This window comes from Epinephelus fuscoguttatus, linkage group LG20 (genome assembly GCF_011397635.1).
Source record: "Epinephelus fuscoguttatus linkage group LG20, E.fuscoguttatus.final_Chr_v1".
Taxonomy (NCBI): domain Eukaryota; kingdom Metazoa; phylum Chordata; class Actinopteri; order Perciformes; family Serranidae; genus Epinephelus; species Epinephelus fuscoguttatus.
The window spans coordinates 8563170-8590868 of NC_064771.1; the positions used below are offsets into that span (position 1 = coordinate 8563170).

Consider the following 27699-nt stretch of genomic DNA (forward strand, 5'->3'; position numbering starts at 1 on the left):
TGTTTACAGGGAATTTTCAACATAAATTTGCTGCATTTATACAGAAAAAAATATGGCTAAACTGAAAGATTAATTTGAAATTTAATATGTAAATAGAAATATATTACATATTATGTGAAAAGTCTGGCATGGACTTAAATGGGTTATGTACCGATTAAACCCATGTCAGATATTTAACATAATTGTTGATATATTGTGCATGTTTTTCTTACGTAGGGGGACATGCTACACTCTATCCAACTGTACAACTGATGGACAATGACTGGAAAATGGTGATCACAGGAAGAGGGCTTAGTGTGGTGAAAGTAGATGGAGTAGATGTGTGCCAGTGCACAGGCCTTGATGAAGCCTTCATAATAGCCTTCAGTATGTATTTTGCGTTCAACATTACCTACCCACTGCACCTGAAAAACACACTGACCTTCCTTCAGAGGCGCATTGTCAGTATTGTGGAAGAGGGAGACAAGCCCCTGCCAGTAACTTTACTCCGACTGATTAACCTTCTGTGTTAGATCATCATGCCTCAACTACACCTGTGCCCAAAGTGCACTCGAAGGACGTTTACTCTAGGGAAGCTGCTCCAACATGTTGGACTTGTTCATGCACATGAACCAAATTTTAGTATCACCTGTGGGGTAGGTGATTGCCTGTCAACTTTTTCCCGTTTCCATTCTTTTAGAAAACGTGTACAGGAAGCACAGATGCTTTGTGTTTAGGCCTTCTGATAATAGAAATGATTGTCCCATTGAGTCCACAGTACAGCAACGTAGCTTGAACCTGGACTGATCCAAGTGCTTCTGATCCCCAAACAGTTGAGCCAAATTTAGATAAACTATTAGAAGATTTCAGAGATAATCTGTTTGGATTCATTCTTAAATGCAGAGAGAAAAACCTTCTACATTTGTCAGTCCAACAAGACATTACTGATGATGTAAAATTTCTCTTTGTTTTTTTCAAAGAAAACTATGATTCGTTTATTTCTCACCATCTTGAAAAAAGTGGTTTTGATATTTCAAAGTGCCCTGAACTTCAGCAAGTTTTGCACTCATCTGATTTCTTTGATAAAGCTTATGAGGTGGTTTGTTCTCCACACATGATTAAAGAACACTGTAAGACCAAGATGGACTATACAGAACCTCTACACTACACACTGAAAGGCTCTTCATGGCAAAAAATAGGAACCTATTCCTGTGTTCCCATCTCTGAAGTTCTAAAGAAATACTGTTCTCATGAAGATATCTGTGATCAAATAATATCTGAAAATAACGAGGTCAAAGATGAAGAGCTTCTGACGGACTATAGAGATGGTATTTATTTGAAGGAACATTTGTTTTTCAGAGAGCATCCAGATGCTTTAAGGCTTCATTTATATGAAGATGAATTTGAAATAGTTAACCCTTTAGTCTCCAAGAGAACTAAATATAAGTTGTGTGCATTTTACTACACTATTGGAAATTTGAGTGGAAAGTATCGATCTCAACTTAAGCACATTCACTTAGCTCTGCTGGTTCGTTATTCACATGTGAAACAATTTGGTATGGACGTCATATTGAAACCAATGATAGATGACCTGAATGCTGCTTTTTATGGTGTACATGGCACTAGTTCATTTGATGCTTTAGGTTATTTTGATGTGACCAAGTCTTTGCCTCCAGACATCATGCACGATATGTTGGAGGGAGTTGTTCCACTGACAATGAAGCATGTTATTTGCGAAGCACATAGACAAAAGCATATAACTATAACTGAGATAAATGAAGAGCTTCAAAAATACTGCATAGGTCAGAATGACAAGGCCAATAAGCCTGTGCTGTTGTCTGAACGACTTCTCCAAACTTCAGGGATTGTAGGAACAGCTACTCAAAAATGGTGTCTTTGGGGCGTCGGTGGCTTAGTGGTAGAGCAGGCGCCCCATGTATAAAAGGCTGTTGCCGCAGCGGCCCGGGTTCAACTCCAGCCTGTGGCCCTTTGCTGCATGTCATCCCCTCTCTCTCTCCCCTTTCACACCTGCCTGTCCTATCAAATAAAGGCCAAAAATATCTTTAAAAAATGGTGTCTTTTTAGATTGTTGCCTTTTATAATGGGGCACCATATTCCTCCTGGCAGCAGATACTGGCATGTGTTATTATTATGTAGAGATATTGCAGATATTGTCATGGCAGCTAAAGTGAGGAAAGATGAATTGGCATGTCTAGGATTACTTGTAACTGCATTCCTTTCTGAGATGACAGAGGTATTTGGAACAGTTTTAACACCTAAATGTCATTATCTTATACATTATCCAGGACTTATGTCATTGTATGGTCCTCTTCGTTTTCTTTGGTGTATGAGATTCGAAGGAAACCATCAGTATTTTAAGAATCTGACTAATAACTGTCAAAATTTTATAAACCTAATAGTGACCCTTAGTAATCGTCACCAGCTCACAATGTTGGGAATTTTCCCCTATGAATATCTTGGGTGATTTTGAAAAGGTGCCTGGTAGAAGTGTCAGCACACCATTATTGTTTCTACCCATTGACCTTCAGACTGCTCTAAAAACAAGTGTCAACTTCAGAGATGTAGAATTAGAGGGAAAAATAATTCAGTGTGTCTCTGAAATGACTGTAGACAATATCAAGTATGCTGTTAGAGATGTGTTGACATTAGACCTTTTACATGTTGAAAAAATTCCTGTGTTTGGGCAGATCAAATACATTATTAACATTGATACCATGTGGGTGCTTTGCAGTAAAATGTTGCTTCCATTGTCCTTTGACTCACATTTTCATGCATATCATGTAAAAGTAGACAGTGATTGGATTTTGCTCAAACCTGGAGATGAGTTGGACCACACATCACTTGACACATACACAGTTGACGATAATTTGTATGTTGGATTGAGACATTTTGTATAAATGCTTGCAAGGTTTTGGCAAGGGTAGATGAATGGAATGCTTCGTGTTGTGCAAGTATTACAAGACAGAATTTTTGCCCCTTTTTACACCTGCGATTAACACAAGTCTCCTGTCCAGATTGTAGCAAGATATGTGATTTAAACTTAAAGTGCAAAATACAGATTGACACACTGATCATCAGGTATGGCTATTAATGGTAGGTGTAAACAGGGACAAAAGTAAATATGAAAACAAGTCTGCAGAAAGTTTCAGGATAGCTGGATGTGTTTAACTGCTTGAGTGTTTTGCATTTAAAGCTGATTAATGAACGGCTCATTAGGCCTGATGCTTTCAGTTTTGTGTTAAGCTCTGAAGGAACTGAAACGCATACCATGTGTTTTCATTTTGTTAATGTTGTGTTTTATGCAGAATTAATATCCTGTATGAGTTATAAATTTGAATTTTGTTCTGTACTTTATACTCAGATTTGAAGTTTTTTGCATTTAAAACTGTTTAATGAATGGCTCAGAAAAGCCTGATGTCTCCAGTTTAAGTGTTACAACAGTTAAGAAATTGAATCTTACCCTGCATGAGTTATGAATTTGTATTTTGTAAGTGTGGTTTTTACTCAATTTTGTACTCAACTTTTACATGTTATGAAATGAAAAGCACTGTTTTTTGTTTGGATTAGTTTACATGTAAAAGTGATTTTGTTAATGGATGCAAACTAATTAATACTTTTAGTAAATTTTGGTGAATAATTGCAAATGTTTATGTCTCTGAATTTAAGGATATTTTTTTTGTCTCTTAAAGGTACAAAATGGCATGTCGCTCCAGCTGTACCTTATCAGGTTTAAGTTCTGTACCTTTCCAATAGGTACATTTTTGTACCAGGACATGAAGGTACATTGTTATCGCTATGGGTACAGAAGTATTCCTTTAGAGGTACAGACAAGAAGGTACAAGTATGTACCTTGTTCAAATGTACATACTTGTACTCTGCTAGGGTACTGCTGGGTCGACAAAGCATATGTACCTTTTTCGGTCCATTCTTGTACTTTGATTTCTTAATGGCTTCAGCCACACATATCGACTGAACACATCCTGTACCATGAGGACATATTTGTAGGTCGCTCTCCCATGTGTATCTTTCCATGCTGTCATGTCAGGTAGCTCGATTTGGTGTCTTGCCTGAACCTGTTTAACTGTAATTGGCTTCAAAAGTGGTCTGTTTAGAAATTTTGCTCTCAGCAACTGGCACTGTCTGGATGAATCCAATGCTTGTTGAACAGCTTTCTCACTCCACCCAGAGTATTTCATATCTCATCAAGCCTGTGTAGGGACATGATCCCACACTGACTTTGAGTCAATTGATCACAATGTTTCCTTTTAAAAACTTTTCAGAATTTGTATTTAAAGAAATTATTAGCATTTTAGCTCAACAGCCTCCAGGTCATGTGATCATTTGCCTCAATATCAGTGTGGAATCATGTTACTACACAGGCTGGATAAGATACAGCTCTTTATTTTACATTATGAAATTCTTAATAATTTGTATTAATTAGAGGTAGACTCGAAGCAAATATCTGTCCAATAACCAACTTAAAACTAACTTCACCGCAGTTGCTGATGTCCCTGCTGCCAGCTCTTTACTAATTTACTGGAAAAATTATTTGCAGTAAAATCACTAATATTTCATTTTAATGTTTTTTGTTTGAGAGGCGAAACTGTAAGACCCACGTTACTAACCAACTGCGAAGTATGTATAGCGCTCATCTGCAGCTGTGACTGTGAAGAGCCTCCTCCTGTAGCTGTTGTCTTTTTTTTTTGTGTACTTATTCATTTTTTTCATCAAGTTTCATATCAAAGCATTTTAGTTTAATATCTTGGATTTTTCTTGCAGCAGAGGATACAGCGTTAACAGCATCTGTTACATTCTTCGAGGCCTTTCATTTATCTTTCCCTGTCACACTACTAATAATAAAATTATATATATATATATATATATATATATATATATATATGTTCATCAATATATTAATATATATATATGTAGAAAAGAAAACATACTTATTATATTCTATTTCTGCCAATATATCCCCCTAAGTCCTACACACTGGACCTTTAAGCCATAAATTACGTAACATTAATGCCTGATGATAAAATGTGCCGTTGTTATCTTGCTAGCAAGCTAACATTAGCATTTGCATTTTTCATTTGCAATACCAAATTATTACAGAATTAACCCAATCAACAAACTAATGGCTTCTACCTGACAACAGTATAGTGGTAGTGAAAAATACATATCTATGTCAGTACAATGCTTCAGTGTTCATCCCAGTAGTCAGTCAACATTTCACAAATTTGAAATGTGTTTGTGGTCCAGCCCATTCAGCTACATAGGCAACATGTTGAGGTGGAGAGGTGTCCACTGTTCCACACTTGACTTTTTGACTGTATGAGTGGACCATCCAGGTTCACTGGCGCTGCATCTTGCCATACCTCTCAGTGTGACCGCACCTGTTTACTCAAAATAGCAAGTGTAAGTACAGAAGTATCAGATTAGAGACCAGGGGCGATTCTAGGATTAGAGGTTTAGGGGTGCTGAGCACCCAGACAGCTGCCCGGCCAGGCAAGATAAATTTCACTGTTTTGTACATTTTAACGCAATTTCATTCCCACATTTGTGAAAGAAAAACACAACACTTTTTTGGGAAAGTCTGTGACTAAACCATCAAATCTGATAAAGGTTATTTAAAAGGTGCTGAGCCACAGCAAAAGACGAATGGACTGGAATCATAAAAGAAACATATTGTAACCCTAATTTCTGGGGGAAGACAACTCATTTTGATACAGCAGCTCCTAAACATACACATAAACAGTATGCATGTTTCTGGAGTAAACCAGACCCCTATAGTGAGTACCAAAAATACTAATAAGAATACTAATAAATAAAGTCCTCTCTCTGCTCCTCTCTCTCTCTTTGTACTGTCAACCAAAAGGCAAATAACCAAACAATGCGTTTTATATCTAATAAGAGATATAAACTGATACATTGATCCAACTTACAACATCATTCTAGATAGATAGACCATTTGATCTTACACTCTTACCTGAACCTGGCTCTTTTTTTTTGAAAAAACAATCTTATATCCATGATGAGGCTGTCTGTCTGTCTGTACACACACGCACACACACATATGCGCGCGCGCACACACACACACACACACACAATGGGAGTTATAATGTTAATGGGCATCCAGTCAGTTAGCTAGTCGTAGCACCTTGGTTTTAATATTAACACATGCACATGACACAACAGCTAGCTTCTCTCATTCCAATTCAAACAGAGGACAGTGGTACTGACCACCTGTAACGTTTCCTAGCTAGAAAAAACGTCAGCTAACTCCTACCTAACAATATAAACAGTGACCAGAACTGTGCAATAGGAATGCAGCAAAAATGAGGACTGGTAATGATAATAATGTGTTGGTACTGTCGCTGCTGTATTTTTGTTGTTAAAATATTACATTTCAGCCAAGTACAGTATGGTTTTGACACTTTTCTAGCTTGTTAAAAAAGGACATAAAAAACACTCTCAAATTTTAGGGATGCTGGGAATTCATGGGCTAGAAACGCCCAGGGTATAAAGGCAAGAGCCCACAGGCCACAGCTGTCCGTGTCTGTCTGATGCCACCCACTGAGAATCTGCACATTTTTGCTCTGAACAATGACTGAGGCAGAGTTATACACACTTTACAAAGGGATCTATCTCCCTGTGTATTTTCATACTTCGCAGAGCCTAAAATACTTTGAGGAATTTTCGTTTCAGCCAGAAGATATCATCATTGCATCATATCCCAAATCAGGTAAGCAGTCGTTTTTACTTGTCTGGTTGTTTGGCATCAAGTGTATATCATGTCTTCTCAGACTAATGATAATAATAACCTTATATAGCCCCTTTCAAGGTAGCCTACAGAGGAAGAAAACAAAAATAAATAGATGTATAAACTAGCTTTGACTGTAGTATGACTGAAAACAGGAGTTGTTAAAAATAATAGCTTGCTTTTGATACCAGGTAAAAATATGCTCAGAATCCCCTACATTGAATGAATGAACAACAACAACAACAACAACAACAAAGCAACTGAAGCAGTTAAACAATCAAAAAGAATATATACTTGACATGTTCGAAAAGAGGTAGGAAGAAGCAAAGCTTATTAAATCCTACCCCTTCTCCACTCAACAATTCATAGTTATTCCCTGTGTACATTTTTTTTTACATACTCACAGGTGTGAATAAACATTCCATGAATATGGCATGTATCAGTAATACAAGATAAATAATTAAATAACCAAGTAACTATTAACAAAATGTGGGAACACCTAGTGTTCATCACATCCTTCTTCCCTATACCTTGTGAGCACCGTGTGTTTGTACCGCTTGGACATTGCCTCAGGTCCCCCGACAGTATGTTCCACAATTTCACTCCACATATGGAAATACAAAAAGTTCTTAATGTTGTGCAAGCACAAGGATGTTTGAAGTTGAATTTTCCCCTTAAATGATATCCCTCCTCTCGTTGAAAAAACAGTTTTTGGATGTTTCCTGGAAGTAGGGTGTTTGTTGCTCTGTACATATTTGTGCTGTTTGAAAATGAACCAGATCAGTGAATTTCAATGCTTTTGATTTTGAGAATAGTGGATTTGTGTGTTCTCTGTAGCCAGTCTTATGTATTATCCTTATCACTCTTTTTTGTAGTGTAGACAGTGGTTGTAATGTACATTTATAAGTATTGCCCCAAATCTCTGCACAGTAACTTAAGTATGGTAATATGAGTGAGTAGTAGAGAATGTGGAGTGAATTGTGGCACAGAAAGTGTTTTGCTTTACTGAGTACTGAAATGCTTCGTGACAGTTTGTTTTGTATGTATTTTATATGAGGTTTCCAATTGGTTTTATCATCCACTATTATACCCAGAAATTTATTTTCATGTACCCTGACAATGTCAACACACCTGTACTTGCACCTGAGTATCCCTTTTACAGTTTCCAAATAACATGAGTTTGGTTTTTCTAAGATTTAATGATAATTTGTTTCTGTCACACCATTTCTTTAATTTATACATTTCTGTTGTTATTTTCCCCAGTAGCTCCTGTAATTTAGCTTTATACAACAGTACAACTTTTGCTGTTTTCATTTTGTTTGGAAATTTACCAGTTTGGAATGATAAATTACAGATGAAAGTTAGTGGTTTTGAAATGCCCTCAATGACCCTTTTTACAATTTTCATATCTATGTCGTTACAATCAGTGGATGTTTTATGTTTACATTTATTTACAAAAGCAATAATTTCTTTTTCATCCACAGCAGTGAGGAACATTGAGCTCTGATTTCTATCTATAGAATTATCATTCCAAACCTCAGATGGCAATGGATCAGGGATTTTTTCTGCCAGGTTTGGTCGAACACTTACAAAAAAATGATTAAAACTATTAACTGTATCATCCATGTTATCCTTTTTAATGTTGTTATCTATAAAACACTGAGGGTAATACTGTCTAGAGCTAATTTTAATATTATTATTTAATATATCCCATATTCCTTTAATATTGTTTTTATTATTATTTAATACTTCACTGTAGTATTCCCTTCTGCTATCCCTTATAATTTTGGTTAACTTATTTTTATATTTTTATATGTATTTTCTGCCTCTCTGGTTCTCTGTTTTATGAATTCTCTATAGAGTGTATTTTTCTTTTTACAGGTATTTTGTAATCCCTTTGTGATCCATGGTCTATCTTTGTATTTATGTTTCCTATTATATTCTTTAATAGGACAGTTTTTATCATATAGTGATGTAAATATCCTTAAGAATGTGTCATATGCATTGTCAATATCATTTTACTTGTACACGACATCCCAATTTTGTGCTAACAAGTCATTTCTAAGTGCATTCATAGTTACATCTGTCTTTACTCGTCTATAAGTTGGTCTTGCATCTGGGTGATATTGTTTGAAGTTGCTGTCTTAAACTGTAAAAACTGGTAGGTGGTCACTGATGTCATTGATTAGTAATCCGCTCACAGTATTGTTTTCAATGTCATTGGTGAATATGTTGTCAATCAGTGTGGAAGAGTGGGATGTGATTCTGCTGGGTCTGGGGATTTTTGGATAAAGGCTCAAACTGTACATTGTATTAATGAATTTGTCTGTCAATTTGTGCTTATTTGGATTTAGAAGATCAATGTTAATATCACCACAGATGAAAACAACTTTTTGATTCATCCTTGCAAAAGATGCCTCAATCCAGTCCCTGAATAATTCAGTACTAGAGCCAGGTGCTCTATATATGCAACTGATTGTTACATTTTTGTTTTTTTTTCTTTACAGATTTCAATCGTTATACATTCAAACAAACTGTCAATTGCAGTTGACATATTTTGCACTACCCTGTAATTCAAACTAATGTCCACATATACAGCCACACCTCCTCCACTTTTGTTCTCTCTGTTTAGTTGAGTTCATATCCATCCAGCTCAAAATCCACTCCTTTATCAACGTTAATCCAAGTTTCTGATATGGCAATAATATTGAATGGTTTTATGAACTGACTTAAGTAGTCCTTGATGTTATTGAAGTTTGTATAGGCTACATGCAAAGTAGATGAAGTGGATTATGAATAGCTTGTTATCAGTGTTGACTGTCTGATTGTACTGTTCATCTGTGTAATAATAACAACAGGGTTGTCATTAATGGTGGAAAAGAAATTATTGTCCTGATCTATATCGTTTTCAATGTCCAGTGTTATGATCTGTATATTGAAAAGTTTTCAGCTCCATAACGTAATCGAGAATCCCTAGAGTTGTATCATCATTGTCTCTGGCTGCAGGCGAGTGAGTTTTTCAGATGGTGTCATGATTGTGTGTTGAGTATGCGTCATACCTTACAGTCCGGTTTATGGGATCACTGATACTTGTCCAGTTCCTCCATGTTCCGGATGACCACAAATCTCGCTTGCTCTGGTGACCTGTTAAGTTTGATGAATATTTTGCAGTTATTGGTCCATGTGTTTTGAATTTTCCCGTTTCTTCAAACTGCGTGCTTTTCTTGCGATGTCGGAGTTTCGTTTTGTGAGATGATCATTCATAAAGCGTTTGTTCCCTTCAGTTTCCTTCTCTGTTTCAACAGTGCTGTCTTTGTGTTTTCTATTAACAAATCTCATGATTACGGCTGGTATATACTGTCATTTCTCCTTGGCAGAGGGTGGCAGGCCTCGATGGTGTTTATATCCACTTCAATCCCCTTTGAGTGTAGAAAGAAAGCCACCTGTTGCTCTGCCGATCCGTCGTCCTGCTCACCGGGCTCTTCCCCCGTTGTCAGTGGTCACCGCCCGGGCGTATGACCGGGGTTTGATATGGAGCCCGGTAACAACTATATCATTGATCCTGGAGTACTGCTCCAGCTCTGCCAGTCGGCTCTCCAGGTCCGCCAGACGCCGGTCCTTCTCGGCGTTCTGGATCCGAAGAGCCTTCACCTCCTCCACCAGCTCCAGGATATGGGGTGCCGTTTGTAAAGTGTCTCACGCTGAACATAACATCAACATTTTGCCACATTTAGCTTCAAACAATGTTTAAAAAAGTATTGTGATTTTTTTTAACATCACCTTTTACCACATTTCCAGCAATATTTGTTAACTTAGAAATATATTAAATAGTTAAATCTAAATAGGCTATTAAATGTGGCACCTAAATGTTAAATGTTAAATCTAAATATTAAATCTAAATGCTAAATATAAATATAAATCTGAATGTTAAATCTAAATGCTAAATATAAATTTAAATGTTAAATCTAAATGCTAAATATAAATATAAATCTAAATGTTAAATCTAAATATTAAATCTAAATCTAAATGTTAAATCTAAATATTAAATCTAAATCTAAATGTTAAATCTAAATGCTAAATATAAATGTTAAATGTTAAATCTAAATGTTCTGGGTGAAACTAAATATTTAGCTAATAAAAAATAAAAGCTCGAGATGGTCAGACTGTTTATAGAATCAAATAACAAATTACAACCAACTTATCGGGGGAAATGGACACTTGAACATACATTAGCGTGATAATAACTACCTAAAATAACAAGAAACATGTTTGGAGAAATTTTATTTGATGTGTACTTTGAGTTGTTAGTGTCCCTTCGGAGGGAATCACCATGTTGTTTACAAATACTTCCGGGTAGAAAACCAGCAGAGTTTAGCTATATATATATATATATATATATATATATATATATATATATATATATATATATATATATATATATGCATATCTCACATTTTTCACGTCACTATATCACTGTTTAGACTAATCTGGTGTTTGTAAAGTCTATTTTGGTGATTTCCCAAAACTGAATAAATACCACACTTTGCAACACAAAACTGCTTTGCTAGCTCAATCATGTTGTAATTAAGACATCCGCTGGAAAATATATTTTTTTTACGGACCGTTTAAGAGTTAATGAGTCATTACAGACACTGCTAAGAGCTAACGGTTGTTAGCTTAGCTTAGGTTGATAGTCCCTCCGAAGGGACAAACAACTCAAAGTACAAGTCAAATAAAATTTCTCCAAACATGTTTCTTGTTATTTTAGGTAGTTATTATCACGCTAATGTATGTTCAAGTGTTCATTTCCCCCGATAAGTTGGTTTTAATTTGTTATTTGATTCTATAAACACAGTCTGACCATCTCGAGCTTTTATTTTGGTACTTCCGGTGACCGGCAGTGTGAATTTGCATATTAGCTAAATATTTAGTTTCACCCAGAACATTTAGATTTAATATTTAACATTTATATTTAGCATTTAGATTTAACATGTAGATTTAGATTTAGATTTAATATTTAGATTTAACATTTAGATTTAGATTTAATATTTAGATTTAACATTTAACATTTAGGTGCCACATTTAATATTTAGATTTAACTATTTAATATATTTCTAAGTTAACAAATATTGCTGTAAATGTGGTAAAAGGTGACATTAAAAAATTCACAACACTTTTGTAAACATTGTTTGTGGCAAAATGTTGATGTTATTTTCAGCGTGAGCCACTTTACAAACGGCACCCCATACGTAATTTATTAGGTGAACGCATCATCAATAAATTGCTTCTCTTTGATCCAAGATGGCATATGGTTGAGGTAGTGCGGGAGATCACGCTGCAAGCTGTTCTGTAAAATACCTCTAAATATAGACTACCCCTAAATATGGTCTTTTAAAACCACATGTTTGAGGATAGTTTGAGGTGGCATGAACTGCGCTCGGCAGTTGTTAAAGAATTAGAAATTAAAAAAAAAAGCCAACGGAGGAAGCGAACGCCAAACACAATGGCAGAAGGTGAGGAGGGCAAGGGACTTGAAAGAGCGGAATTCCTACGCCGTGATGATGAAACAAGAGAAGATATTTCAAAGTTACGATCCGAAGTGAGAGGACTGCAAGCAGAGATAAACGGCACTAAAGAGGAAGTTTCGACTGCGCAACAAAGAATAAGTGAAGTAGAAAGCAGAAAAATATCAGGAGGAGGAGGAGGACATGGCGAGTTTCCTAAAGAGATTTATATCAGAGAAACTGCAGATACCAGAGGAGGAAATTAATATTGTTGCCACACACCGATCACTCCAGAAGAAATCTACACAAAGTGGAGCGACACCGCGTTCCATAGTTGTGCGATTCCTAACCTTGGAATCTCGTCAAAAAGTTCTCCGTGCTGCAAGGTGACAGACGGATTTACTTTGACCAAGACTATTCGTTTAAACTGCAAAAGGAGAGAAGCCAATATGTTCAACTACAAAATGAGCTCCGTGAGAAAGGAGTGAAATCGCATCTGATCTACCCAGCAAAGCTGAAAGTGTTTGGTAACGGTGGATCACTGGTGTACGAGTCAGCGAGGGAGGCGGCTGCAGCCCTCCGCGCCCAAGGCAGCACCAGCATGGCTCCACACCCGCCGATGCAAGACTACTCATCCTCCAGTAACCAGGCCTGGCCGACGGGGCAGCCACCAAGTTTCAACAGCGGAGGGAGCAGGGAGGTGAAGACAATGTTGCAGTCCTATTGAGTAAGCTGACGGACAAACATTGAGTTTAGCCGCAAGGTACTCTGAAAACATCTCTCTCTCTCTCTCTCTCTCTCTCTCTCTCTCTCTCTCTCTCTCCCTCCTTTCTCTCCTTTACGCACACATACACAGAGTTTTGGATTAAAGACATGAACTGAATTGTGGCACATTACACCAGTTTTAAAATCGCTGCATTGGCTCCCCGTGTGTTTTAAGGTTCTTTTATTAGTTTTTAAATGTTTTAACGGTCTTGGGCCATCTCATTTATATGACCTGCTTTTATCATATCAACCCTCGCGGATCCTGAGGTCCTCCGGCACCGGTCTTTTAATTGTTCCAAAAGTCAGAACAAAAACTCTCTCTCTCTGCTTGCTGCTGCTTCGGTGGCGGCGCTGCTCATTTGCATAAAGTTGAGCTTCTCTCAACTTCACAGTGACTCTCCGGTCGCTGGCATCGCGCTGCTCGCTGCTGCCAACGCTCCAGACGCCCTTCGTAGCAAGCGTACATTGAAAATGAATGGCTGCCGGTGTTCTGAAAGTTTGCGCTACCCACTCAGGATGAACTACCAGTAGCTCATCCTGTCAGACTACTCTGATGAACTAAGCCTCTCACTCGTAATGACCTACCCTGGCAAAAACATATGTGTAAGAAGCAGACATACAGCCTATATAACTTATAAATGGTTATAAGTAGAGTAGCTCATTCTGTCAAGTAGGAAATATCTATCAGAATGGACTATTACCTCTATAAATGTTATTAAAAATATGGTAGCTCATTCTGTCAGGTAGGAAATATCTATCAGAATGGACTGTTACCTCTATAAATGTTATTAAAAATATGGTAGCTCATTCTGTCAGGTAGGAAATATCTATCAGAATGGACGATTACCTCGATAAATGTTATTAAAAATATGGTAGCTCATTCTGTCAGGTAGGAAATATCTATCAGAATGGACTGTTACCTCTATAAATGTTATTAAAAATATGGTAGCTCATTCTGTCAGGTAGGAAATATCTATCAGAATGGACGATTACCTCGATAAATGTTATTAAAAATATGGTAGCTCATTCTGTCAGGTAGAAAATATCTATCAGAATGGACGATTACCTCGATAAATGTTATTAAAAATATGGTAGCTCATTCTGTCAGGTAGGAAATATCTGTCAGAATGGACTATTACCTCTATAAATGTTATTAAAAATATGGTAGCTCATTCTGTCAGGTAGGAAATATCTATCAGAATGGACTGTTACCTCTATAAATGTGGTTTTAAGTAGAGTAGCTCATTCTGTCAGGTAGAAAATATCTATCAGAATGGACGATTACCTCGATAAATGTTATTAAAAATATGGTAGCTCATTCTGTCAGGTAGGAAATATCTATCAGAATGGACTATTACCTCTATAAATGTTATTAAAAATATGGTAGTTCATTCGGTCAGGTAGGAAATATCTATCAGAATGGACTATTACCTCTATAAATGTGGTTATAAGTAGAGTAGCTCATTCTGTCAGGTAGGAAATATCTATCAGAATGGACTATTACCTCTATAAATGTTATTAAAAATATGGTAGTTCATTCGGTCAGGTAGGAAATATCTATCAGAATGGACTATTACCTCTATAAATGTTATTAAAAATATGGTAGTTCATTCGGTCAGGTAGAAAATATCTATCAGAATGGACGATTACCTCGATAAATGTGATTAAATATATGGTAGCTCATTCTGTCAGGTAGGAAGTATCTATCTACAGTACAGGCCAAAAGTTTGGACACACCTTCTCATTCAATGCGTTTTCTTTATTTTCATGACTATTTACATTGTAGATTCTCACTGAAGGCATCAAAACTATGAATGAACACATGTGGAGTTATGTACTTAAATAAAAAAAGGTGAAATAACTGAAAACATGTTTTATATTCTAGTTTCTTCAAAATAGCCACCCTTTGCTCTGATTACTGCTTTGCACACTCTTGGCATTCTCTCGATGAGCTTCAAGAGGTAGTCACCTCCTCCTCCATGCTTCACAGTGGGAACCAGGCATGTGGAATCCATCTGTTCACCTTTTCTGCGTCTCACAAAGACACGGCGGTTGGAACCAAAGATCTCAAATTTGGACTCATCAGACCAAAGCACAGATTTCCACTGGTCTAATGTCCATTCCTTGTGTTTCTTGGCCCAAACAAATCTCTTCTGCTTGTTGCCTCTCCTTAGCAGTGGTTTCCTAGCAGTTATTTGACCATGAAGGCCTGATTCGCGCAGTCTCCTCTTAACAGTTGTTCTAGAGATGGGTCTGCTGCTAGAACTCTGTGTGGCAGTCATCTGGTCTCTGATCTGAGCTGCTGTTAACTTGCGATTTCTGAGGCTGGTGACTCGGATGAACTTATCTTCAGAAGCAGAGGTGACTCTTGGTCTTCCTTTCCTGGGTTGGTCCTCATGTGTGCCAGTTTCGTTGTAGCGCTTGATGGTTTTTGCAACTCCACTTGGGGACACATTTAAAGTTTTTGCAATTTTCCGGACTGACTGACCTTCATTTCTTAAAGTAATGATGGCCACTCGTTTTTCTTTAGTTAGCTGATTGGTTCTTGCCATAATATGAATTTTAACAGTTGTCCAATAGGGCTGTCGGCTGTGCATTAACCTGACTTCTGCACAACACAACTGATGGTCCCAACCCCATTGATAAAGCAAGAAATTCCACTAATTAACCCTGATAAGGCACACCTGTGAAGTGGAAACCATTTCAGGTGACAACCTCTTGAAGCTCATGGAGAGAATGCCAAGAGTGTGCAAAGCAGTAATCAGAGCAAAGGGTGGCTATTTTGAAGAAACTAGAATATAAAACATGTTATAAAACAGTTATTTCACCTTTTTTGGTTAGTACATAACTCCACATGTGTTCATTCATAGTTTTGATGCCTTCAGTGAGAATCTACAATGTAAATAGTCATGAAAATAAAGAAAACGCATTGAATGAGAAGGTGTGTCCAAACTTTTGGCCTGTACTGTATCTATCAGAATGGACTATTACCTGCGACATTTGTCTCTGATGGGCACATCATGTCTGAAATCTGTTCCTGCCAATGGAAAGGAAACTTACATTTGCTTGAAGTCCTACGTGACAGAATGAGCTACCACATTTTTAACTACATTTATAGAGGTAATAGTCCATTCTGATAGATATTTCCTACCTGACAGAATGAGCTACCATATTTTTAATAACATTTATAGAGGTAATAGTCCATTCTGATAGATATTTTCTACCTGACAGAATGAGCTACCATATTTTTAACTACATTTATAGAGGTAACAGTCCATTCTGATAGATATTTCCTACCTGACAGAATGAGCTACCATATTTTTAACTACATTTATAGAGGTAACAGTCCATTCTGATAGATATTTCCTACCTGACAGAATGAGCTACCATATTTTTAATAACATTTATAGAGGTAACAGTCCATTCTGATAGATATTTCCTACCTGACAGAATGAGCTACCATATTTTTAATAACATTTATAGAGGTAATAGTCCATTCTGATAGATATTTCCTACCTGCGAAGATCCCGGGTAGTTTAAAATTTTGGGTGTGTCCTCTGGAATTTTTTTTTCACTCTGCACATGCACACATCGTGTTGGTAGGTCATTCTGAGTGGTAGGTCTATTTGTCAGGACACCAGCTGCTTATGACGCTCATGACGCTTTTGGTGTGAATGCACAAACTGCACCTGTAAACTAAGACAATGATTATCGAGGATGATCATGCTCTTGGACATTTAACGGGGCAGGAGGCAAAGAGATGATGAAATCGTTTAAAGGGGAACTAACGTCAAATAAAATTTCTCCAAACATGTTAGTAGTTAGGTAGTTATTATCACACTAATGTATGTTCAAGTGTTCATTTCCTCTGATAAGTTGGTTTTAATTCATTATTTGATTCTATAAACACAGTCTGACCATCTCGAGCTTTTATTTTGGTACTTCCGGTGACCGACAGTGTGAATTTGCATATTAGCTAAATATTTAGTTTCACCCAGAACATTTAGATTTAACATTTAACATTTAGATTTAGATTTAGCATTTAGATTTAATATTTAGATTTAAAGGGGCAAAAAGCGAAATTGTTTCACCGCTAGGTTTGCTGTGCACTGCCTGTAGACCAAAACAAAGTGTGTCATGAGCCACACCTCCCTCTACCTCTGCTCGCCCACCGCCCACCCCACTCGCCTCGTCTGTGCAGCCAAGCACCGCAGCACTTCCACGGACTATTACATCCAGACGGTCCCGGTGTTTCTTCTGCAGGCTCCACTTCACTCAGCTTCACTCAGCTGCCCGATATACCTGCTGCTTCTTCCCACATTAACCTGAATAACAAACCAGGGCCCGGTGCTCCAGTTGGATCCAAACGGAGAGCCGGGGCTAACGTTAGCTGGGAAGCTAGCGGAAGCTAACTGGCTGTGCTGGCACAACTGAGTGAAGTGGAGCCTGAGGAGGAAGCACCGGTTACCCCCGGTTTCAACGTTTATACTCTTCTCCATGAACCCATGAGCCTGGCGGGCTCACAGGCTCACAACTCCAGCTCACGCAGAAGAGTAGGAACGTTAGCGTTAGCTCCCAGAGTTAGCACTAGAGCTACTACGGCTACTGGAGTAACTTACAGCTATGGAGCGCTTCTGCCAGCTCTTCTAGTCACTGACCCTCGCCTCCAACTCAGCAAATATATTACATTTATTACAGGTACCATCATCATTTAAGCAGGCAGGGGAATAGCTAAACACAGCCCGCCAGGCTGCCCGCCAGGCTGCCCGCCAGGCTACATTTTACAATGCTAATTGCAAATGCTAACATTCACATGAACTTACATAAACGCGCAGCCGGACCAGCTTGTAAACAAGGGACTGGAGATCAACACAGAGAGAGGGTGTGTGACGTCATGCTATACTCCAGATGAAATTACACTCTAGTTCTTCACAGGCTAGCAATTTTTTAATTCCTTCAATCTAGAAATTTCACTTATTGCCCCTTTAACATTTAGATTTAGATTTAGCATTAGATTTAACATTTAGATTTAGATTTAGCGTTTAGATTTAACATTTAGATTTAGATTTAGATTTAATATTTAGATTTAACATTTAGATTTAGATTTAGCATTTAGATTTAATATTTAGATTTAGATTTAGCATTTAGATTTAACATTTAACATTTAGGTGCCACATTTAATATTTAGATTTAACTATTTAATATATTTCTAAGTTAACAAATATTGCTGTAAATGTGGTAAAAGGTGACGTGAAAAAATTCACAACACTTTTTTAAACATTGTTTGAAGCTAAATGTGGCAAAATGTTGATGTTATTTTCAGCGTGAGCCACTTTACAAACAGCACCCCATAGAAGGTAGGATTGCCTTCATTAAAGCAACAATGTCAAATATGAAAATAGCTTTTATCAGTGCTTATGCTCCTGCTAATTATGATTTACTCAACATTATCTAATTTACTAATGAATTTATCAGACTATTATCTCATTATTGGGGCAGATATGAACACTATAATAGACCCAAAGTTGGACAAATCGAACCCCTCAGTGGGCAGTTCCCAGCTATCCTGTTCTAAGGCTCTGCAACAATGTACAGTGGTGGAAAAAAGTTTTCAGACACCCTTAAAATTTTACACAATCTCAAATATTATCATGAAATATTTGTGGAAAAATCTTTTTTGTGTTTCAGAAGGTGTGGCTGCATTAGACAGATACAAACAAATACAAATTATATTGTTTTGTTTATTGTTTACAAGAAAAACTAACAAAACTAAATTCTTGACAGTTTCAATATGTCAGTTCTCAACATTGTCGGTATCAAAGTCAACAAATAACAGAGAATGTGGTCAAAACTGAACAAAAAATAAATAAACCCTCACATCATCAAATTAATATTTAGTAGTCCTGCCACTGGCACGTAGTAGAGCTCTAATCCTGGCTGGCATGTTCTCCACAAGCCTTTCACACTGTTGAGGGGTAATCTTGTCCCATTCTTCTTGAATTACTGCTTTTAATTCTTCTAAATTCTTTGGTTTATGCTTTGAAACAGACCTTTTGATAATCCACCACAGATTTTCAATGGGGCTCATGTCCGGGGATTGAGCTGGCCACTCTAAGACCTGGATACTGTGCTCCTGCAGCCAAGTTCTACTGGCCTTGGATGTGTGGCAAGGGGCATTATCTTGTTGAAACATCCAGTTTTTACCTCGACGGAACAGTGCACGCGCAGAAGGGAGCATGTGGGTTCTGAGAATGGTACAGTACTTGGTAGAGTTCAATGTGCCATCACAGACAGTGAGATGACCAACACCAGCAGCACTCATGCATCCCCAAACCATGATACTGCCTCCACCATGCTTGACAGTAGGTACTGCACATGCTGGAGATAATGCTTCGCCTGGCCTTCTGCGTACCCTCACATTAGTAGGAGGAAGATAAAGCTGGAAACTGGACTCATCTGACCACAAAATCTTCTTCCAATTCCTGGCTGTCCAGTTCTTGTGTGCCTGGGCCCAACTCTTGATAGCCTTGTAGGACCTTAAGCCATGATCTAAAAGTCGGCCACGTACAGTGCGGGTGGAACACTGGACACCAGTTTGGTTTGACCACTGCTGCTGAAGCTCCTGTGATGTCATTCGGCGGTTTTGCCTGCACATGATGGATGCGGTCATTTCTTGCTGAAGAAACCCTTGGACGCCCAGATCTTGGTTTGTCTTCCAAGCTGTTGGTTCGTCTGTATTTCTGCAGAGTGTATCCAACTGCTGAAGGACGGCATCTGCACTTCCTGGCTATCTGGCGGCAGCTGTACCCTTCCTGGCTGAGAATCTTTATCTTCAGGCATGTTTCCTGCGTTAGGTTCCTTGTTTTAGCCATTTTTGTGTCTGAAGAACTTTCAAATGTGCTGGCTTTATGTAGACACAAAGCTTGGCAACAAAAATTGTGTCTTTTAATAAAAAGAACGATCTGCATCACTGGTACCAAAATGACCCAATACTCAAAATTTCTTATGTATTTTTATGGAACCAATCAATTTTAAGTTTTTAATGGGTTTTTTAGGATTTATTTAGTATTTTGGCTGTGACTGTACTAAAAGAAATTGCACTTGAAGACCTAAGAGTGATTCTTAATGCAATATTTCACAAATGCACGGGGTGTCCGAAAACTTTTTTCCACCACTGTATGTTAGACCTCAGTCTGATGGATATATGGCATTTCCACAATCCTGTAGCTAAGCTAATATTTTTTCTCCAGCAGACATGAATCATACTTGAGAATAGACTATATTTTTTATTTCAAATACATTATGTCTGGCAGTACAGTCAGCCGACATTACTCTAGCCTCTCTGTCTGACCATCATGCAATTACTGTTAAACTTTTATTAGCAACCATTAAGAAAAAGGCACACCGATGGAGATTTAATACTATTTTAATATCAAACATGTGACTTCTGCTCCCAATTCAAACTACAGGAATTTGTCTCACTCAATTTGGATTCAGCGGAAGATTTTAGGTCCGTTTGGGAGGCTTTTAAAGGTTTCATAAAAGACAACGTTACTTCATTTGCTTCATTTCTAAATCGATCTCGTCAACAAAATGTGGTTGAGTTGGAGAGACAGCTGGCATCCTTGGAAAAAGCACAACAACACTCTTTCTGTGTTGCACGAGCAGATCACTGTAGCTTGGTGAAAAATGAACTTAACGCACTTTTTAGGGTGGATGCATTTCTGCAATACAATCTGCGGATGGCAATATACTAAGTACTCTAACTGAAATTACGACAACTTTTTCATGCTTCTACAAAAACTCTCACAAGTTCTCCAGCAACATTTTTTAGAGTTGTAGCCTGACGTGCCTTTCCCCAGAAATGTAACAACATGTCGCAGTGATGTACCCTGGAAATCCAGAGTTCTCGCGAGAGCACAATTTGAATTTGCTCAGCGCGTCACTCTGGCAATCAGTAATGATGCTCATTACCCATGCCCTTGGAGCCAAGCTGCACCAATCACATCAGTGTATCTGATATAGGCGGGCCAGAGGCGAGCTAAACAGATGACGACAGCTCTGCGACGACGAAGTCTGGAATCAGTCAGTAAACATTGCAAGATGGTAACGGATGAACTCCAGTTGTTTGAAACGGCTTTGGCCGCTACAATGAACAAGTTAGACTTGGCTTTTTCTCTAAAAGAGGAACAGAAGACGGCGCTCGAGTCTTTCCTTTGCAAGAAGGACATTTTTTCTGTTTTGCTGGCAAGAGTCTAATCTACCAGTTAGCTCCGCTGGTAGCTAAGCTCTGGATACATCACCCCGTGTATTGTTCTGATTGGTCGTAGTGTTATCCAGTTGCGTGCAGTGATATTTACAAATGCATGTGTGGTGCCGCCCCTTGTGTCAGGCCATTTTCATTACTGGCCAGACCCTAAATCTTTCTAGATTTGGGTCTGGATTTCCAGGCTAGCAGTGATGCAGACCTCCTGTCTATTTTTGGAAGCTGAAAACCATTTCCCTCAGTGGAAACCAAGCATTTATTTACTTCAATTTTAAAGATAAGAAACAATAAATTGTGAAGACAGTAAAGCCTCCACTTAAATAGCATTTTAAGTCTTGTGTGTGATTTATCCTGGCTTCACATGAGCAGAGGGGAATCCCCGCTAGTCACTAAGCTAATTTATACAATGTAAAATGCCATAGGCTTGTGCTAATTTTGAGTCGTTACCTTTGTACCTTTGTAGCTGTTGTCCCTGGTTTCATTGACTAGATGAAATTCCGCTAGCTGCTAGGCTAATACAATGTAAAATGCTTGAGGTTTGTGCTGAAAACATTAGCATGTTGTATTTGTGGGGAGAATGTGTCCAGCAAAAGACAAATGCTTTGTTTGTGAATGCTGCGAATTAAAGTGAAGCTGATTTGTGTACTTGTGTTTGTAACTGAAAACCATTAAAATCATTAAACCATGCTTCATGTGTGTTTTAGGTGTGTTTTGAATTAATTAGATTTACAGCCTTCACAGAAACCTTGCTGCCTACTAGTGTTTTGGAGGTGTAACTCTTGTGCAGCTGCATATTTTCAAACAGGAATAAAATCTGTCTTTGCATTTTATTTTGATCAGTCCGTTTTTATAAAAGTGCATGTGACATCTCAAATGTAGCTTTGACTTGCAACTCAAAACATGTTTTGTCCAATTTTTGTCCATATCGCCCAGCCCTATAATGTAGTATTATTATCGGAAACACAGTGTGTTCTTTGAAATAGCTAAGACCACCTGAGAGCCAGGCCAAAGATTCCAAATTGATTTTCCAGTTGGTTTTGGAGTATAATATTATCAACCACTCTCCACTCCTGAAGAAAAAGATATATTAATAAATGCGGGTCTAACTATAGTTTTCAGAACATTGCTGCTGTTCTTCTTTCAGGTACGACTTGGATGCAGGAGATTGTCCCTCTGATCGTGAGTGGAGGAGATCCAGCTTCTGTTGAGACTCTTCCTAACTGGGACCGTGTTCCTTGGCTGGAGGAGAATCGGATCGGCATCCTTAACATTCAAGAGAGGCCGTCCCCCCGAATGTTTACTACACATATCCAGTACAAAATGATGCCTCCATCTTTCTTTGAAGTGAAGCCGAGGGTAAATCTGCGATATACTGTGATGAATCATAATCATTATTCTTTTGACTGACACATTTTACCTTTGATGTCATGTCAGGTTAATAATATATGTGATAACATCATTTCAGGTCATCAATGTGATGAGAAACCCCAAAGATGTGTTCACATCCTACTTTTATTATTCTGAGATGTCCTCCAACTGGGTCAGCCCAGGCTCACAGTTCCTCCACAAGTTCCTTGATGGAAAAGGTTGTTCTCAATCCTATTTTGATGCAATACACACTGAATAGAAATTTGAATGCAAAACCTTTGTTTTTGCATCCATTTTTCACAGGTTCAAGTAAAAGATCGAAAAAAATTTTTATGCACTCTATACTGTACATATCTCTCTCTCAAATTTTGATTGCAAATTTAGTTCATTTAGTTTGTGAGCACCAAGATAATCCATCTACCTGACAGATAGGATATATCAAGATGCACATTTAACAGCATTATTACTATCCAGGTTTGTCTGGAAAAAGACACTTTAAAATGTGCAGACGGATCTTGAAAAAAGATATTTATTAGGATATCATGACTAGTGCTACAGAAATGCATTTATTTGTCACAGGTACCTCAAAGAATCAGTCACTTTCTGGTTTGATTTTGGGAGGAATTATTTATTTATTTTTTTTTTTAATTGTGCAATAGGACAATACAGTGACATGGACAGACAACAAACAACGATATTTGTGGTTTTATGCGCGTGTGTGTGTGCATGTGTGTATGTGTGTATGTGCATGTGTGTATCACTTGAGAGTACAACTAACAGTATTAACAGTTGCTTTGTTACAAAGATAATTATGATAGTTATGACAATAATGATAGTTATAAAGCTTTTTTATTTTTTTTAATAACCTTTATTTATACAGGTAAAATCTCATTGAAACCCAGGGTCTCATTTACAAGAGAGCCCTATTCCAGGTAGGCAGCAGCGGAACACAGAGTTACAGACTAACTGAACATACAGGAGACACAACACAAAACACAAACATTAAAGTAGTATAGTGCAAACTACAAAGTGCAAAGAAGAATAGGACTGGTTAAGCACATGTGCAGACCCCCACAGACTCTCATTAGCCTTCCTACAAGCAATTTGAAGTCCCCTAAAGGAATAAAGCTGGACAGCTTCAGCCTCTGCTGGAGCATGTTCCAGGTTGCAGGTGCAGCGTAGGAGAACGCCTTCTTGCCAGCTTGATAATAATAACAGTGATAATAATAATAATAGTAACAATAATATAATAAACACTACAGTTAACAGACAGGCAAAAGGAAAAAACAATAACAATAATAGAAATGAATAAACAAACAAATAATAATAATAATAATAATAATTAAAAAAAATAAATAGAAATGCCAACTTTCAGTTTTTGCGATAATAATAATAATAATAATAGTGACAACAGTAATAGTAATGAATAACAATAATAACAATATGGAGGGTAGATGGAGGTGGAGGGGGTCCGAGGTGCAAATGAAATTGAGATTTTTTTTATTTATTTATTTTTTTAAATTATTATTACCATTATTATTTTTTCCCTCTCCCCTTCCTTTTTTTCTCTTTTTTTTTTTTCCCTTTTCCCCTCTTTTCTTTTTTACAGGATGCCTCAGGCCCCTACCGACCCGCAGGGGACCATCCTGCAGCCCCCAACACCTCTGGGCCCCCCACCCCGCCCCCCGGGTGCCCCAGAGTGCATGTAGCGCAACACCTTACCCGACCTTACCTGGTCACCACTCATAAACTTTTTACAGTCTTAATTAAATTCAGTCATGTACCTCATCAACATCCTTTTTGCCTGGGAACCAATCACAACAATAGATCATAATATTACTATTAATACAAATAGGTACTTCCTTATTGTTATTATTATTATTATTATTATTATTATTATTATTATTATTGTTGACATGACATTATTAATGTGATGATTGTTTTGTTTTATTTTGTTTTCGGAGGAGAAGGAGGGATAACGGACACAACCATTATTATTATTATTATTATTATTATTATCATCATTATTATTATTGTGATGAGTATTATTATTATTATTGCCACTTTCCGTTAGACACAGGCTCTGCCTCAGGCCCCTGCTTGTTGGACCACAGCCTGTGGTCTCCTCGCTCCTCCTGGCCTCTGCCCTTCCCCGATTTTCTGCCCTGGACTGTTCCCACGTGGCGCATCACCTTTTTTTAATGCACTAATCACCAGTCTAGGAAAAGGAAGGGGGAAACATAAAATAAACCTCTTTATGGAGGCACCTAAGCTGTCGTACACGCCAATCCAGAGCATCCTAAACATACTGCATATGCATTATCATCCTGCAACATGAGGTTAGTGGTCAGTGGATGAATATATATATATATATATATATATATATATATATATATATATATATATATATATATGTGTGTGTGTGTGTGTGTGTATGTATGTATGTATGTATATATAAAAATAAGTGTTTACATTTTTGCTTCATAATCATAATACACAATAATGGCATTGCTGTTCAGAGACCTGAATCATCAAAGTTATAGTTATAGTTCAATGATGACAATAGAATTGTGTGTTTCTTTTCTCTTCTAGTTGCGTACGGCTCATGGTTTGATCATGTGAAGAGCTGGCTGAATGCTGAAGATAAAGAGCACATCATGTACATCTCCTATGAGGAGATGATTATGGTGAGAAATTAAACAATACATCTCAAAAATGCCTCAAGGTTTGAACGATACTAAAATAGTACAGCCGTGCAAGCATCTCTATGAGGCTGTGATTAAGCACAGCTGTGCTTTAAGCTAAATGCTAATATCAGCATTTTAAAATGCTCACAGCGATAATGCCAAGCATGGTAATGCTCCAAAAGTACTTCTTCAACCAAAGACCAAGCTCCAGACCTGGGGTGATGGGGCTTTCTCCACAGCCATCCCCTCTATCTGGAAGTCTCTCCTCAAACACATTCATGACTAGAACAGTCTGTCTGTGTTCAAGAAGTTACTCAAAACTCACATTGTTAGAACTGCGTTGAATGTTGGATTTATTATTCCGCACCACCTGATGTGCTTTTATTTTGTTTTTATTGTCTATATATGATGTAAAGTATCCTTGGGTCTCTAAAAAAGTTTGCTATAACTAAAAAGTATTGTTTTTATGTCTAGCCAATATAGCAAATATAGCCCAACTTAGTGCAGCTGAGGTTGATGGAAATGTCATTTGTTAAATTTGGTCATCAACCAAAGTACAGGACAAACAGAAATGACAAAGTCATACAGTGAGAATCGTTGCAGGATGATGTGTGTTCTCTGTGGGGCAGGACCTGAAGGATTCTGTGGCCAGAATCGCTCAGTTCTTGCAGAAATCTCTGGACGCTGAGGTGATAGAGAAGATAGCAGACCGATGTTTGTTCAAGAACATGAAGAAGAACAACATGTCAAACTACAACACTGTTCCTCGTGAACAGCTGGACCAGACAAAGTCTGAATTTCTCAGGAAAGGTGAGTTCCAATAAACAATACATGTAAGATAAATGTTAAATTCCACTGTTATTAGATGCAGTCTGTACAGTCTAATATGTACAGGGAGATGTCTACTTATACAATACTACTGCTCACACATTGTATACAGTATAGCAGATCACATACTGTATCTCTATTGAGCAGAACCACAATTTAAAATAGAGACTGTTTGATGTACCTTTCCTTCAGATGTAATCTGATTTCTCATTTTTGCATGTTGCATTGCAGGAATTGTTGGAGACTGGAAAAACCAACTAACAGTGGCAGAAGCAGAGTACTTTGATGCTGTTTTCAAAGACAAAATGAAAGATATCCAATATCAATTTGTATGGGAATAAAAAAAAAGTGAATGGAAATACTTAAAGGGATAATGCACCCAAAAATGAAAATTCAGCCATTATCTACTCTCCCTCATGCCGACGGAGGCTCTGGTGAAGTTTTAGAGTCCTCACACCCCTTGCGGAGATTGGCGGGGGGAGCGGCTAGCACACCTAAGAACCCAAAATTGAAACCACAAAATATCTCCAACACGCTCATCCATAGTGATCCAAGTGTCATGAAGCCCCGACATAAAAAGTTGTTTCAAAAAACGTCATATGAACTCTGTTTTTAGCCTCACTGTAGCCTGTAGCTCTGACTGCGGCATTTCTTTGTTGAGCCGTATTTGTTTGAGCCCGAGTATACGGATGCGGAACTCAGGCTACTGGACGAAGCCACCGCCGTAGCTCATGAGCCTAACCCTCAGCCAGCCGCAGAATACCGGAGTCGAGCACTGGAAACCTGGTGGTGTAGTTGTTTCAAATGCAAAGCAATGCCAGCGGATGAGGAAAGTCTGCTGCTCAGACTGGGAATTGGCGATGCCTGCACTTGAGAATCTGGACATCAGTACTGACGAGACTGCTGCTCTTCAGAGACTGTGCATCACCGATCACCCTGAGTTTCCAGCACAACTGACCCGTGGTGTTCTGGAGACATTTTTTTACTTTACGAAGCTCATCTGGAAGAAAAGGCAGAGGCCCGCAGGACCAGATGGCAGGCTTTCAGAGGAGTAAGTCATTCATTTCTACCGTAGTTCAGGTGGACAATTGTGTTGGTCTCGGATATGTGGTTACTGTTGTCTCTCCCTGCGGTGCACGTGTCACATGATGTAAACACGGGTAAGCAAAACTCGTGCTTTTGCGCACACACGTGAGTGCGGAGCACAGAGAAGCAGTCAGAGCTACAGGCTACAGTGAGGCTAAAAAGTGTTCATATGACGTTTTTCGAAACAACTTTTTATGTTGGGGCTTCAGGACACTTGGATCACTATGGATGAGCATGTTGGAGATATTTTGTGGTTTCAATTTTGTATTCTTGGACGTTAGTCTGGGGCACCGTCTACCATTAGGTATGCTAGCCGCTCCCCCCACTGATCTCCACAAGGGATGTGAGGACTCTAAAACTTCCCCAGAGCCTCCCTCGGCATGAGGGTGAGTAGATAATGGCTGAATTTTCATTTTTGGGTGCACTATCCCT

The 27699-nt window shown here is 38.1% G+C and overlaps 1 protein-coding gene across 8 annotated transcripts in view; it reads left to right on the plus strand.

Moving 5' to 3' along the window:
- The window catches only part of LOC125881225 (sulfotransferase 2B1-like), a 99173-nt gene extending 72603 nt beyond the window's left edge, over nt 1-26570 (plus strand). For 2 of the 8 annotated variants that reach the window (XM_049564300.1, XM_049564293.1), the window contains exons 8-10: nt 25259-25353; nt 25983-26163; nt 26413-26570. In XM_049564300.1, the coding sequence (XP_049420257.1) occupies nt 25259-25353; nt 25983-26163; nt 26413-26522 (386 nt within the window). In that variant the 3' untranslated portion in view covers nt 26523-26570. Of the gene's footprint in view, nt 1-22763; nt 22885-25258; nt 25354-25982; nt 26164-26412 lie in introns of all 8 variants that reach the window. The other 6 variants (XM_049564302.1, XM_049564297.1, XM_049564296.1 and 3 more) reach the window with 4 other exon arrangements.
- The last annotated feature ends 1129 nt before the right edge of the window (nt 26571-27699 follow it).